The sequence below is a fragment of the Lepidochelys kempii genome, chromosome 5 (genome assembly GCF_965140285.1).
Source record: "Lepidochelys kempii isolate rLepKem1 chromosome 5, rLepKem1.hap1, whole genome shotgun sequence".
NCBI lineage: Eukaryota > Metazoa > Chordata > Testudines > Cheloniidae > Lepidochelys > Lepidochelys kempii.
The window spans coordinates 29,665,790-29,681,139 of record NC_136384.1 but is presented as its reverse complement, the minus strand read 5'-3'; the positions used below and the strand labels follow the sequence as shown (position 1 = coordinate 29,681,139).

Here is a 15,350-nt window from a genome sequence, read left to right as displayed (position 1 = left end):
GTAAGATGTATTCATCAATTTAAAATATGCTATTCATTGTATAGCTTCAACACTTTCACAGGTGGGGGTGGTTGACCTATAATCTTACCCACACGGTTCTGTACAGTGCAAACAACGGATGATGATTCTGCATAACAAATCACAAACAGCACTTAACAACTGAAAACCTAGTTCATTTCACCTTGGCAAGGCTTCCTAAGCTAAGGATTTATATCCACATATTTATATATCTCCTTTTATAGAAGTGTGTGTGTACAGATACGTAAGTCAAACGATATGGGTAAGATGAGAAGCATATTCCACCTGTACTAGTTAGAGCTGCAACCCCATAATTAATGTTAGTGCCAGACACTTTAAAATCAGTACACTGGGTTAAGTGAGTTGCATTTATTGGAAGAAATGAACAAATATTGATATTTAACTATGGACATATTTATAAAATACACTGACATCTGTAGACAAGATCATCTTATTAGGCTATTTCTTATCTAAAGAGACCCCTAAGTGGAATCAATGCTACATATAAACATAGTAGCATAATATATATGTCATGAATGCCAGGAGAAGCAGAGCAGCCAGAGGTGATCTTTTGAAGGACCAGGAAGGGCCCTGGTTCACAAAAAGGTATTGGAGCTCAATCCTCCTTCCTTTCCAAACACTGGAAGACTCTTTGCTATTCAAACTCTGAACTTAGCAGATGCAGTCTCCTCCTACACAGTTCATGGGATACTCCCCAGGATAAAGCTGTAATGCAAAACATTTTGTTCATGCATGCTGATTTCTTTTAATGTTGTTCCAGATTTGTGGCTGCTATTTCTCTACCAGCAGCCATCGCAACACCAAATTCTATACTGATGCTGTGGAAGCAGTAAAAGACATACCCGATGGGGCAACTATACTTGTTGGTGGTAAGTATTAATTTTACTATCCTTCATGGAGAAAACCTCTCATCTCCTGAGTAGGACAGTCTCAACTTGAATTTTTTAATTGACTAATTTTAAATAAAAAATGGTTAGAACACCTTTTAAATATCATGTAGCACGGAAAATATTTTGTCTTCACATAGCATTTCCTACTGTCCTATTGATGATTACAGGGGCCTTTTCAGTAAGGAAAAAACTGACGGAGTCTTAGCAGAAAAAAAAGGGGGGGAGACAGAAAATTCCCCCTCTAACTGTCAGTAACAAAAATCTTGGATGTTACTTGATGTGGAATGTTTTCAGGTGGGTCGCCTTTTCAGGTTGCTAGTATCCCTTTAAATGATGAGACAAAAATTTGCAGTTTGGTAAAATTTAATATAGATTTTGGTGAAAAGTGGAAGATAAAAAAATTGGGAGCTGGGGAACGCAGAACTCTTGCCATCTGTTTAGCGCACATCTTCAAGCACCTCTGCAGTTGTCTACATATCAATGAATTGATTGATGGCACAAATTTAATACCCTATTTCATCTCTGCCCACCCTCCCAATAGAGCTAAACATGTTGATTTATCTCCGAGACAGAAAGAAGAGAAATGCTAAGAGTGGGTAGGGAATGGGTGATGACTGACCCTGACATGGCAGGGAGAATGGGCAAACAGAGCCTCTGGCATGGGGTGGAAGGTGGGAATGCAGGCACACACGCATGACATGGGGGAGTGGAGAGGAACAGAGAACTCATAGCAAAGGGGAATGGGGAACCCTGACAGAGGGAGAATGGGGGCACACAGAATTGCTGGCAGATGGAGAGATTGGGGGAGCCTGGTTTGGGAGGAATGGGGGTAATGGAAAAATGGGGGTGCACACAAAGTCTTTGTCATTAGGAAGGCTGCAGGAAGTCTCTGAAATAGAAGAGGGTGGCACACGGAGCTTGTGCATGGAATGGAGGAATGCAAGGAGCCCCTGATTTGTGCAATGAATTTGGTCTAAAGAAGCACCCAAGAGTGTGGCTCCCTACTTATATTGTGCTTAATGAATATGGGTAACTTGGGACTTGAGCGCCAAAGGCCATGTCTACATTACAAACTTTGGTTGATGCAAGTTACGTTGGCATAAAGCCACTGCAGTTAGAACATTGCTTGTACGCATGCACACTTGGCTCCTTGCATTGGCGCTGCACGTATTTTCCAGGAGTGCTTGTGTCCATGCGTAGTGCGGTGCATTGTGGGTAGGTATCCCACTGTGCAGCCCGTCACCCTCCAGCACACTGTCTTTCACGAAGTTTTGGCAATGCCTGGTAGGGCAGAAGTGAGTTGCACAGGAATGACTGGGAGCATGGGGTCAACTTCCCAGCGTGCCACTCTCCATCCCGTAATGACATCTGTCCCTTAATTTCACTCCTTTTTAAAAATTTATGAACCTGTGTGGCCCTCCTTGCTTTCTGCCATCTCAGTGGAGATTGCAGAGTTTTGCACACTTCTGTCAGAAGAGTTGCAAACAAAGGACGCACAATTCTCCAGTATTTGTAGAGCTGGAAGAAGAACCAAATGGGTAGAGGGGGAAGATTGCTGTGGGACATAGTACAAACCAATTGAAGGCTGTTGGTGGCATTCACATAGCTGCAGATGGTGGTGCACCACTCCTGGGCCCAAGAAATGAGCACTGACTGGTGGGATCACATCGTAATGCTGCCTTGGGATGACCAGCAGTGGCTGCAGAACTTTCAGATGTGCAAGGCCACATTCCTGGATCTGTATGCTGAGCTCACTCTAGCACAGGGACACCAAAATGAGAGCTGCACTGACAGTGGAGAAGCGAGTGTTGATCACACTGTGGAAACTCGCAATGCCGGATTCCTATTGGTCAGAGAGAAATCATTTTGGAGTTGAAAAAATCCACTGGGGGTGGGGGCTGTTTTATGCAGCCTGCAGGGTTAATTGTCTCCTGCTATAGAGGGCTCTGACTCTTAACAACATACAGGACATAGTGAATGGTTTGCAGCAATAGGGTTCCCAAACTGCGGGAGAGCAAGAGACAGCATGCATCTCCCTATTTGGCACCAGACCACCTTGCCACTGAGAACATCAACAGAAAGGGATACTTTTCTATGGTTATGCAAGCATTAGTGGATCACCAGGATGCTTCACCAACATCAATATTGACAGGTCAGGGAAGGTGAATGATGTTTGCATCTCTAAGAACACAAGACTGTTCAGAAAACTGCAACCAAGGACTTATTTTCCCGATAGGTAGATTACAATTGGTGATATTGAAATGTCAATAGTGACCCTGGGGAATGCAGCCTATCCTGGCTCCCCATGCTTATGAAGCTATACGCTGGCCACCTCGACCACACCAAGGAAAGATTCAATTACAGGCTCAGCAGGTGCAGAATGACAGTTGAATGTACCTTTGGTAGATGGAAGGGATGCTGGTTTTTCACTCACAAGGATGGATTTCAATGGGGGGGCAGGGAAATATCCCAATAGTTAAAGCTGCCTGCTGTGTCCTGCAGAATATATGTGAAGCAAAGGGGGAAAAGTTGCTGCCGGGATGGGGGTGGAGTGACCGTCTGCTGAGTTTGAACAGCCAGACACAAGAGCTATAAGAAGAGCTCAGCACAGAGCTATCTGGCTCAGGGAGGATTTGAAAGAGCACTCTAAACAGTTAAATCACAGTAATGCATTGTGGTGGAGCGTGCTCTCTCCCTGGCTCGGTTGTTTTGCGGCCTGTTAGGAATTGTGGGTGCTTGGCACACATCTATGAATATAACGCTCCCAATGCACCTGTTAATTCTGTGGTGCTTCCTGTATATTTGATTATTGCACTGTCACAGATCCCATGAGTTTGTCACACTGCACAGTAACAAGTATGTAGGTACTTCCAGAATAAAGATGAATTATTTCCCAAATAATAAAATTTTATTCAGTAACAAAGTCAGTGCAAAGAAAAATCTGCAGCTTAAAATCAAATACATTTAAAACTCAATAAATTAATGCAACAGAACTTAAAAAGGGAAAGAACATTCACATCTATTTTACCTACGTGTGCAGCAAGTGGGGCGTTCACAGGTCAGTGTATGTGTAGGTGGGGTTGTCCATAATGTCACCGGGGTGGTAGGGGTTGAGATGCTGCCCCTGATGCCATGTGATATGTTGAGGGGGTGGTATAGGGAAGTGCTGTAATGGAGTTGTCTGTGGACTGCAAAGGGAGGCAAGCCTGTGCTATTAAACCTGTAGGCTCACAAAGGTCTGCAGAATCTGTATTTGCTGCCGGAGAAGCTCCACTATGTCCTAGTGCACTTCCCTCTCTTTTTCCTGCTGGGATTCCTGGGCCTTTCTCCTGTCTGCTCTTTCCTTCTCCAGGCTGTCTGCACTGTTCACCCTACATGTTCTTTGCTCATGGTCTGGTGCAGCACTGGCTTGCAGGATCTCATTGAACATATTGTCCTGAATTGTCTTTTTTCCCCTCCTTATCTGGCTCAGGCATTTGGCGTGTGTGTCGGGGGTGGGGGCGGGGGGGAACACCCCACGATGCCGCAAAGGCAGAAGCTGCAGATTAAAACACACAAAGCTGCCTTTGTCAATATAGTCACAATGGAAAGTTAAGGTTCAGACCTTCCTTCCCTTGCTCCCCTAAAGTTTTAAACAGGACGTGCTTATTTGCACTTCTACTTCAGAGTAATTGTGCACAGTGCCACTCACAGCACCAGCCATGGCCCTCAAAGGTGAGGGAAACGAGGAGGGAATTTCTTGGTTGCATGGAACTATGAGAAGGGCAATGGCAATGAATACCAGCACTGTTTTCACAGGTGGTGGTTTTTAGCTTGTATCTCATGCCTGAGGGTAATAAAGGCACAGAAAACACCACTGCTGTTGGTGTCCCAAAGCTGCCCAGGCCTGTATGCTGCTGGCCTGTGTACTGCAAAGATGCCTGCCAATGTTTATTGCTGACTGGCATGGAAAAGTGTCCTACCACAGAGGAAGAAATAAGGCTGCTATCCCTAGAAATCTTCAGGAGAGGACTGCAGAGTATCTCCACGAAGGTTTCATGGAGACAGCTCAGGAGGATTCAAGGGACATCCCTGTGTTCATAAACTGTTCTGCATGCCTCCTCACCCAAAACTGTACAGGGGAGTGAAAAGCAGATAACTCTACTACCTCTTTTTATTGTACCGCCACCTTTTCTAGTATGAGTCAATTAATGAAAAGTTGGTATCCGTATCCTGTTAAATTGGGGGTGCCATCAGTATGTCATTGTAATGAGAAATACCATTATGTGTTTACCTGAGGTTCCTTCCCCTGCAACAGGCTCACCCGTATTTGACTGCTGGGACTGACTGAACTGTAGTGGAATCTCAGACAGGTCCTGGCGTGCAACTGGGGAGTCCATCTACACCACATGTCCCCCGTCCTTCTCCTCCTCGCTGTTCGTGTCAGGGGCCTGTGGTTTGGGCTCCTTGGAAGTATCCACAATGGTGTACAGCGGGTGGTGGTGAGGTCTCTGCGAAGTATGGCATGCAGCTCTTTGCAAAAGAGGCAGGTCTGCAGCTCAGCACTGGATTGACTGTTGGTCTTCTGATAAGCCTGACACAGTTCTTTGCTTTCAATCAGCACTGTTGCTGATCACAGTTGCCACCTTTCATGCAGTAAATAAGCACCCTGACTTTCACAATAAACCCCAAATCAAGCTAATCCTGTTTCAAAACAAGGCCAAAACAAGCTCAGCCCTAAGAACCCGTAACGCTCTAGTTGACTAGATTTTCCTCCTCACCCTCCAGCATGCAGTCTGGGACTGTGGTGGGCTCGCTGTGCACCTGTGACTCTCTCTCCCCCTTACCCCTGCTTGCTGGGAGCTGATCATCTTTCCCCCCCCCCCCCCCGCCCCAAGCAACAAGCTACAAGCCAAAAATTAGCCAACAGGCAACTCACAAGCCAAATAAGCCAAAAACAAGCCTGCTTTTTGCTTTTTTTCCCACGGGTTTGTCATGTCTGCTGCTGATCTCTGTTGTACCTCGTGTCCCACATCCCCTGTGTGATCTGCTTGTAGATGTCCATATTTCTACGGCTGGGCAATAGCTGTGCTTGCATAGCCTTTTCCCACAGGCCCAGGAGAGCCAGTATTTCCTGTCTTCTCCAAGCAGGAGCACACCTGGAGTGTGTAGATCGTGTGGTCAACTGGGCAGTTGAAATCCGCAATGGAGAGCTGCTAGGTGTGCTCACCAAGCAAGATAGGAAAAGACATTTACAAAATTTGTGTGGCTTTAAAGGGGAGGCAGGCCTTCCGGTCTCTGTGATCTCTGGGTGGTGAAGTTAAAATTGTGACCAAAGCAGTCAGTGTCATGCATTGTGGGACAGCTGCTGGAGGACTGTTGGAGTCGACATAAGTAACCAGTGTTTATGCTCATGCTGAGGCAACCTCGGTACATCGACTATGGCTCAGTGCTGCTTAGGGAGCTGGTATTACTGTGTTGCTGTAATGGGGCACTCACATCAGTGGGAGACACATTTAAAAGTAGACATATGTACAACTAGATTGACGCAAGGCGTCTTGCATCAGCCTAACTTTGTAATGTAGACCAGGCCTGAGCCGCTAAGGTGCTTAGGAAATTTTTTTACCCACACACATGCACACACCCACAAAAACTTTGAAATTCCCTAATGGAAAAATGCTGCAAAGGTTGAAAATGTTACTTATGACTGATCTAGGTTATATTTGTGCTACAGTTTCCTTTTACTGGCCAATTGGTAACACTTTACATCAACATTATAAAAGTGTCCTGTATGTGTCCTATTCAGAAGTTAAAATATGTAACTTTTGCTGTGAAATCTCAATATATTTTGGAAACAGAAAGCTAGATTTTTTTTAAAGATATCAGGTAATCACATTTAAAAAATGTAGCATATGGGCTCTCTTGATAGTTACCACAAATTCATAACAATAAGGCTGCAGAGAAGTACACACTTAGTGCAGAGAATTTTTTATTTACATCAGGAAGTATTACAGTTTTTGTTCCAAACAAAGAACAAAATTTTTGTCTTGCAGAGTTTACAATAAAAAAAACATGTGGGTCCAATACAAATATACAAGTGTCCAAACACAATGATGGGCAGTTGCCATCTAGCAAGTACAGAAGAGCATGTGTTCTTCTTAGCTGAAATGTTTTATGGAGTACCTGGGTTTTTACAAGTTGCTGGTGGGGTTTATAAGGCAAAAGAGGGGCTGCCCCAAGCATATGGGGCTGCATAAAAGGTAGACACAAAGATGAGAATACAGAAAAAGAGAACTCTGATCGCAGTTACTCTAGTTATACAGATTGGTAGCAGAGATCAGAATTAGGCAATCTTCAGGACTGAAGTTGGACTGGATTGAAGTAGGGGGAGTATATCAGAGGGAAGGAAGGTAGAGATGTGAGTGGAGGCAAACTATGGGTTGTGTGAAACTGAAGAGGAGAAGTAGGGAAGCCACAGCAGAGATCCAGTATGGAGATAAATATAGCCAACATAATGGGAAGGGAAGATGACTTTTGGATGGACTGAAGGGAAAAGAGATTGTACCCTCCTAAACCAACATTCATAGTAATGGGAATAGTGTGACTAAAGTCCTGTTCCTTATTCTGAGAAACATTTTCTCCAAGTGTTGAGCTGCTTATTTATCTATAACCAGATTATTCTCTTCGGTGCAGAATGTGTGTGGTTTTTATCATCTGCTGCACAGATTTATTTCTTACGATGAAATTGTTCCCTCTAGAATGCTTGTTACGTGCTTTGTTTGTGTTTGTTTTGCATAGGTTTTGGATTGTGTGGAATTCCAGAGAACCTCATAGGAGGCTTACTGAAGACTGGAGTGAAAGGGATAACTGCAGTCAGTAACAATGCAGGGTAGGTGTTCCTATACCCTTGGAATATTGTATATAAAGAATTAAACCTGCTTACATAAATTATATTTTAACAGAGCTGTGATAAGTCTTGCATTGGAAGTGAGGTAATATTTTTCTTTGGAAGAGCCATCCTTGTGACTTGACATTCTATGGCCAAAATTATCCCAAAAGGATGATGTAAGGTGCATGTGCTTTGAGCTGCCAAGATCTTGTTTTGATTTGGACAAATTCCCATGGCTGCTCATTAAGCTATTTTTGGAATAGTTATTTGGGCATGACTATAGAAGTACAGTAGACTTCCAAGCTTTGTCGTAGAGAGCTGTTGTCACTGCTGTGGCATATGGTGAGTTATTTATTCTCTTGAATGCCACCACAAAACGTGGCATATTATACATATTTCAGCTAAACTGTTTTAAAAGCCATGATTTCAACTCTACTTCTTTTTTTAAGTCGGGAATTTTTGAACACTCCATTTAGTGCTCACATAGTAACTTTGTTACAACAAAAGACTGCAGAAGGGATCCTCCTCAGTGAGTTTTGGGGTATGTCTACACTGCAAAAGAAACCCACAGCACCAGGTCTCAGAGGCCAGGACAGCTGACTTGGTCTTGGGCTATGGGTCTAAAAATTGCAGTATTAACTTTTGGGCTGGGGCTAATGCCCAGGCAATGAGACCTCCCCCTCACAGTGTACAGAGGTGGGTTCCAGCCCAAGCCCAAACATTAACACTGCAGTTTTGTAGTCCCACAACCTGAGCCCCACAAGCCCGAGCCAGTTGACCAGGCCATCTGCAGTCATGCTGTGGGTCTCTTATGGCAATGTAGACACCCTTCATGATCATGTGTCTTCAAAAAAAAACAAAAAAAAAACGCTTAACAGTTAAGAAATTCATGTAAGTGGGAGGAGAGAATGACTCCTGAGTATGGATATTATCTCTCAGCCTTCACACAATTTATCTTATGTATTTTTAGAACTCTTTGATCATGATTTCCAGAGCACTTAACAATCTTTGTATATAGAAATAATTTCACTAGGGTGACCAGATGTCCCGATTTTACAGGGACAGTCCCGATTTTTGGGCCTTTCTTATATAGGCTCCTATTACCCCCCACCCCCATCCTGATTTTTCACACTTGCAGTCTGGTCACCCTAAATTTCACCCACTGAAGTGCGTCTACTTCTGGGGTGGAACATAATAGCTATTTATCAGTGCACGGCAATACTGTTAGGATGGAGAGTGAAACTACAGGGAGGATGCAGATGTGCAGAGTATATTTACTTATCTTTGAATTTGCCCAGCCCATTGGGGCTAACACCCCATCTCCTTTGCAATGTCTCACAGGATGATTAGTAACCAAAAGTGGTGTTAACTTTTGTTTTAATAACTCATCTGATAAAATGGCACTGTCAGCAACATAGTAACTCCGAAGAACAATGTTTTGTTATTGACTTAGAGGGAAGAATGTGAAATCATAAATACATCTTCTTGAAGCATTTATGCTTTTTCCTGGGACTTTTCCCATGACTTACTGACTTGACCTAAACTTTCTTTTCTTGTGAAATCTGTGATCACAGCACAATGCGCTGTGTTTACAGGTCATTACTGTAGTGTAGGTTTGTTTTACCATTTCTCTCCGTGTCACACCCCCCACACCACTTTTTGGCACAGTGTCGCTTGTAATGTCAAGCAAACAAAGTAATGCCAGTGTGCTATCATTTCTGCAGACTTGTACTTACTTTGTTTGTTCTATATTCTGCATTCACATCAAGGCAATGACAAAATATCACATTGTTTCAGTAGAAGTGGATTATATTGGTGGTTCTTATGGATCATTTCCTCAGAAAGGAAGTTTGTGGGACCCTATCCACATCTTCCAGGGGAAGGGTGATGATGAATCGGGGACCTCACGTCTTGTTTGTTGGGGGCAGTGAGGGAACACAGGAGCGTAGGTAGAAAAGAAGACTTGAAAGGTTCTTTCCCCTGCAGGTGGGTTCTTAACATTATTTTACCAGAGGGAGATAATTGAGTTAAGAACAGAATGTCATTCTAAGTATTTTCTGCACCAGTGCAGACATTAGCATATTAAAAATAAATAAAAAATAAAAAGCTGTTTGAAAAGTGACTGTCCTCTTCCAGGAAAGTTTCCTATTATAAAAAGTTCAGAATATTAATGTATAACACTTGAGTTCTCATTTAACAAAATTTTAGCCATTTTTAAAAAATCAAGCATCTGTGTGAAACTACAAAATGAAGTTGGATGTTTCCTTGAGTTAAAATACAAAATGAAGCTGGGTGTAACTTGATAGTGTGAAAGACCAGTTCCAGGCTTTTACTCTTTAACTTTCTTTCCTGTAACTTTACAAGTGGAGCTTAAACATTAACAAAGTATCTTTTAATCTGCTGCTCTATTGACAGTGTAACTAAATGATAAGATAATGCTGATCCATTCATCATTTAAAACACTTTTAGCCTTTATCATTGCCAAATTTGAGTGAGATTGTTGAAAGCGTGACATTGTAAACTGAAAGTACTTTTCTTTACAACAAAACACCTGTTAGTGTCTGTCTTCACATTTTTACATTTATTCTGATGTAGGTAATTTCAGAATACTGCTGTTCCTTTTTAGCAATATGAGAATTCATACATTTTTAGGAGACACTGTGTAGTTTATGGTAATTTGACAAAGTCCGTTGCACTTCTGTCTCATCAGAAAGCTTCCTGCTTCTGATATAAGGTCTCTTGGCTCTTGATGGAACCTTTGCAAATATCTTCCATCTTTCCACCCTCCTGTTTAATCCTGTTGTGCTTCTCTCCATTGCCCTCTCATCCCACTCCTCTTTCTTTCCCTTCTTTGAAAGATGCCTCCAGACTGACATTTTATTAACTTTACATATTATCATCTTTGATTTTAATGAAAGGTGATATATGTTTTTGAGGCTAGAGATTGGGTCCTTGTATAAATGTCTATACTTCTTGTTAGGTTGAAATCCAACACTTAATGTTACTTTCATATGTTGTTTGGACTAGATCATACCCTCAGTTACACCTGTGCAACTTCATAGATTTGGTTTAGATTGATTCGAATAGAAGGAATTGAGGTAGAATTTGGCTCTGTGGGCCAAATGCCAGTTTCCATGGGATGAAGCAAAGGAAGGGAAAAGAGGCCTGAAACCATTTAAAGGTGAGGAGAGGGGTAGCTCTATCATATGCTTCCACACTTGCCATTCTCAAATGAGCAGAACATCGTAATATAGCTGAATAATTTTTTTTTTTTTTTGCTGAGGGGTGGAACTGAGGAGCAGCCATTTTGTTCCATGCCCCTCCATCCCCAGGGTCATACTAGTCAGGAGTTAACTGTGCTCCAAGCAAAGTTGACTGTCTCGCATGACCTTCTCATAAACAAACTAGGGAAATACAACCTAGATGGAGCAACTATAAGTTGGGTGCATAACTGGTTGGAAGATCCTTCCCAGAGAGTAGTTATCAATGGTTCACAGTCATGCTGGAATGGCATAACGAGTGGGATCCCACAAGGATCAGTTCTGGGTCCGGTTGCGTTCAGTATCTTCATCAATGATTTAGATCAGGGATCGGCAACTTTTGGCACATGGCCCACCAGGGTAAGCCCCCTGGCAAGTCAGGCCAGTTTGTTTACCTGCCGTGTCTGCAGGTTTGACCGATCACAGCTCCCACTGGCCATGATTCGCCATTGCAGGTCAATGGGGGCTGTGGGAAGCAGCGGCCAGCACATCCCTCGGCCCACGCCGCTTCCCACAGGCCCCATTGACCTGGAGCAGCAAACCCCAGCCAGTGGGAGCTGCGATCGGCCAAACCTGCAGATGCGGCAGGTAAACAAACAGGTCTGGCCCACCAGGGGGCTTATCCTGGCGGGCCGCGTGCCAAAGGTTGCCAATCTCTGATTTAGATAATGGCATAAAGTTTGCGGATGATACAAACCCTCCCCTCCCAGCTTGGTAAGTGCTTTCAAGGTTAGGATTAAAATTAAAAATGATCTGGACAAACTGGAGAAGTAAATGCAAAGTACTCCAGTTAGGAAGGAATCAATTGCACACATACAAAATGGGAAATGACTGCCTAGGAAGGAGTACTGCGGAAAGGGATCTGGGGGTCATAGTGGATCACAAGTTAAATATGAGTGAACAGTCTAACACTTTTGCAAAAAACAAACAAACCATTATTCTGGGATGTATTAGCAGGAGTATTGTAAGCAAGACACAAGAAGTAATTCTTCCGCTCTACTCCACGCTGATTAGGCCTCAACTGGAGTATTGTGTCCAGTTCTGGGTGCCACATTTCAGGAAAGATGTGGACAAATTGGAGAAAGTCCAGAGGAACAACAAAAATGATTAAAGGTCTAGAAAACAGGACCCCACTCCTTATGAGGGAAGATTGAAAAAATTGGGTTTGTTTAGTCTGGAAAAGAGAAAACTGAGAGGGGTCATAACAGTTTTCAAGCATATAATAGGTTGTTACAAGGAGGAGGGAGAAAAAATGTTCTTAACCTCGGAGGATAGGACAAGAAGCAATGGGCTTAAATTGCAGCAAGGGCGGTTCCTAACCGTTAGAATGGTTAAGCACTAGAATAAATTGCCTGGGGACGTTGTGGAATCCCCATCATTGGGGATTTTTAAGAGCAGGTTGGACAAACACCTGTCAGCGATGGTCTAGATAATACTTAGTCCTGCCTTGAGTGCAGGGGACTGGATTAGATGACCTCTTGAGGTCCCTTCCAGTTCTATGATTCTAACTCTCCTTTGCAACTTCTGCTGGTTGGCATCCTGGAAAGAGCTTGGCTGTCAGTGGGAACCCAGGACCATATTCCGCTCCCATTGAAACTAGGCTTTCCACTGACACTAATGGGAGTCAGATAGGGCCCCTAGAGAGCAGTGTGATGGGGCATGCTTTCCTTAAGAATGCCCAGAAATCCATGTTGCTGCAGATTCTTGGGCTCTGAATGGTTTGAAGGCTGTGTCTCCGTCCCATTCTGTAGGGCTACAAACAGCCACTATCCCTGAAGGAAGAATGCAGCAGTAATCCCATAACACTCCTTGCCAAGATCATAAAACATTTCCCCAGCCTTTTTCTGTAGGGCATAAGTGTGTAACTCTGTGTACTTTATTTAAAAGGGTTGTGTCTGTTCAGGACAATGATATAATTGATCAAATTTGAATTACTGCATGTTGAAAGACTTGCATTCAGGATGAATTTTAGGCTTGTGATCCTCCACCTATGGTGCATTTTACATCTGAGGAAGATGAAAATTGAAAACAATTATTACACATGCACTGGCTTGTTTTGACTTCAGTATTAATAGTAAGCCATGCCTACTTTTAATATTTTTTCCCTAATAGTACCACAGGCCATTGGCATAAAAATGCTTCTTGAATTCCTAAGGAAAAGGCTATCAACAGAGGACAGCTAATTTTCAAAGTAGATCACTATTTAGCCACATAAAACCTTGACAACATCCTTTCACTGAAACAAGAGAGATCTCTTCCAACTAACGAGACTGCTGACCACTATTCACTGATATAAAGATGGAGAAAGTTAGATATTTCAGCCAGCCAAGCAATTAGATTAGAAAACTCCTGTGAATGAGTAGGTATATTGTCTGTTCCTTTGAACTATTTGGGAGACACCAGGGCTATAATCCTGTAATCATTTAAGCAACAGTGTAAATATTTACTCATGTGAGTAAAGGTACTTTTGCCCTGAAGTGTCTGCAGACCCTCACTTCCATTCCTGTTTTTCCTTAATTGTGCCCCAGAATTACTTGGGATCTGGGTCCGGTAGCTCATCCCTTTAGGCTGGCGGAAGAGGCCTTTAGCCCACCCATGCCTGGATTCTCAGTAGGTGAAGAGTCTGCAGAACTGAAGCCCTTGTTAACACAGAATACCAAGCAACTATCCTCCTAGAGCACTGTCATCCTTCTGTAATTGCAGCTACTCTTAAAAACTCTTTAGAATTTTAATTGAGTCTAATCTTTTTATAGGTTTTGGAATGATTCTGTAGAATTATATGGCAGGGATATACTCATAAATACTATATGAAGGTTTAAAAAAAACATACAGCCAGTTCAATTTCTTCTTTTCATAAAGCCAGTTTCATAAAGGGTCTGTTTCTGCTATCCTTACTCAGTTTGAGGAGTTCCGTTCATTTCAACAATTAATTTCAGTGGTTCTACTTGTGAAGTAAGGAACTACTTAAAATCAGGGCTGCAGACCTAGGCCTAAAATGACTGTCATCATGATTCATATGGTGGAAAAATGGAAAAAAATAATTTTAGTTAAAACAAGTCACAGGATCAAGGTCTCCTTGATATCTCTGTGCCTTCTCAGTGGGCCAGATTCATGCCTGTTATAACTCCACTGAAATCATCAGTTATACCACGGAGAAATGTGGCCCGATGTCCAACATCACAAAACCATTTTTTTTTCTTGACAACATTTGTTTCCATTGGTGGCTCTTAATGTATATTTATTTATCTTATTTTCAAGGCCATAATTTTGGGCTCTGGGAATTCAATAATATTTCACTATAAATAGTACAATAGAAGACTTCTAGGTTACTACTTAAACTTCCTAATCCCCTGAGATGATCTTCTAAAAAGAGAGATTGGCAGCATACTGTCAGATTACCACTGATTCAAACTGTCTGCTTAAAGGCATGATAACCTGTTACCCGCACTGCACTCCATCATCTGTGTGCTTTCTGAAGGAATCCCTTTGATTTTGGAGGTAAACTTGCTCTAGTATGTTGAACTGTGACATTGTGGTAAGGATTTGACCTGCTTGTTATAACAGCAGGCTTGGGACTGAATGGAATAGACAAAAATGCTACAGAAGTGGGAAAGGGTTATTGAATGTAATGGGAAAGTATTTATTACAGGCTTTAATTACTGTTGCTGAGAGCCAAGGTAGATAAGACATCTGTGACTGTGTTGCGTTCTAATTTAGATTCCAAGCTTCTTTGGTCTAGGACTGTGTTTACAACTGTACTTTGTACAGCACCAGAAACACTGTCAGCTCTTAACAAATAACTAATTATAGTGGAATGAAAACATTAGTAATATGCATTACATTATATTTACTAAAATAGATTTTGCTTTTCCTATTTTATCTGCCATGTAACTTCTATGGATGCATGGGACCTGAAGTTAAAAGTCAGTGGCAAAAAACTGTTAACACAGAGTTACTGTTGCTTGGTGGTATGTTGTCCTGTGGCAGAATGTTAAGCTGAGCAAAACTCAAACTTCTGAAAACCAGGAAAGACACAGTTAATGTTGCCTATGCAGGCTTGTCTCTGTGCTCTCCAAGCAGTACCCCATTACATGGTTGTTAAAACATACCTTGACTTTGCCAACCCACACTGTTGCTGAAATGTACAAGCTCTTCACCTCCTTCTACAACCAGTTCATTCTTATCCACAGGATTCCATCTAACAAGACTGATGGACAAAGAGGCTCGGAGGTGATTGCTCATGTTGTCTTCCCTCTGTTTCCCTGGAGTTGGCAGTAGCTTGTGTCTAGTCGA

General features: G+C 42.5%; 1 protein-coding gene across 2 annotated transcripts in view; it reads left to right on the top strand.

Annotated features, from left to right (window-relative positions):
* The window catches only part of OXCT1 (3-oxoacid CoA-transferase 1), a 125,694-nt gene that overhangs the window by 1,330 nt on the left and 109,014 nt on the right, over positions 1–15,350 (top strand). For both annotated transcript variants that reach the window (XM_073343852.2, XM_073343853.2), the window contains exons 2-3: positions 800–908; positions 7,707–7,797. In XM_073343852.2, coding sequence (XP_073199953.2) covers positions 800–908; positions 7,707–7,797 — 200 coding nt within the window. The remainder of the gene's footprint in view (positions 1–799; positions 909–7,706; positions 7,798–15,350) is intronic.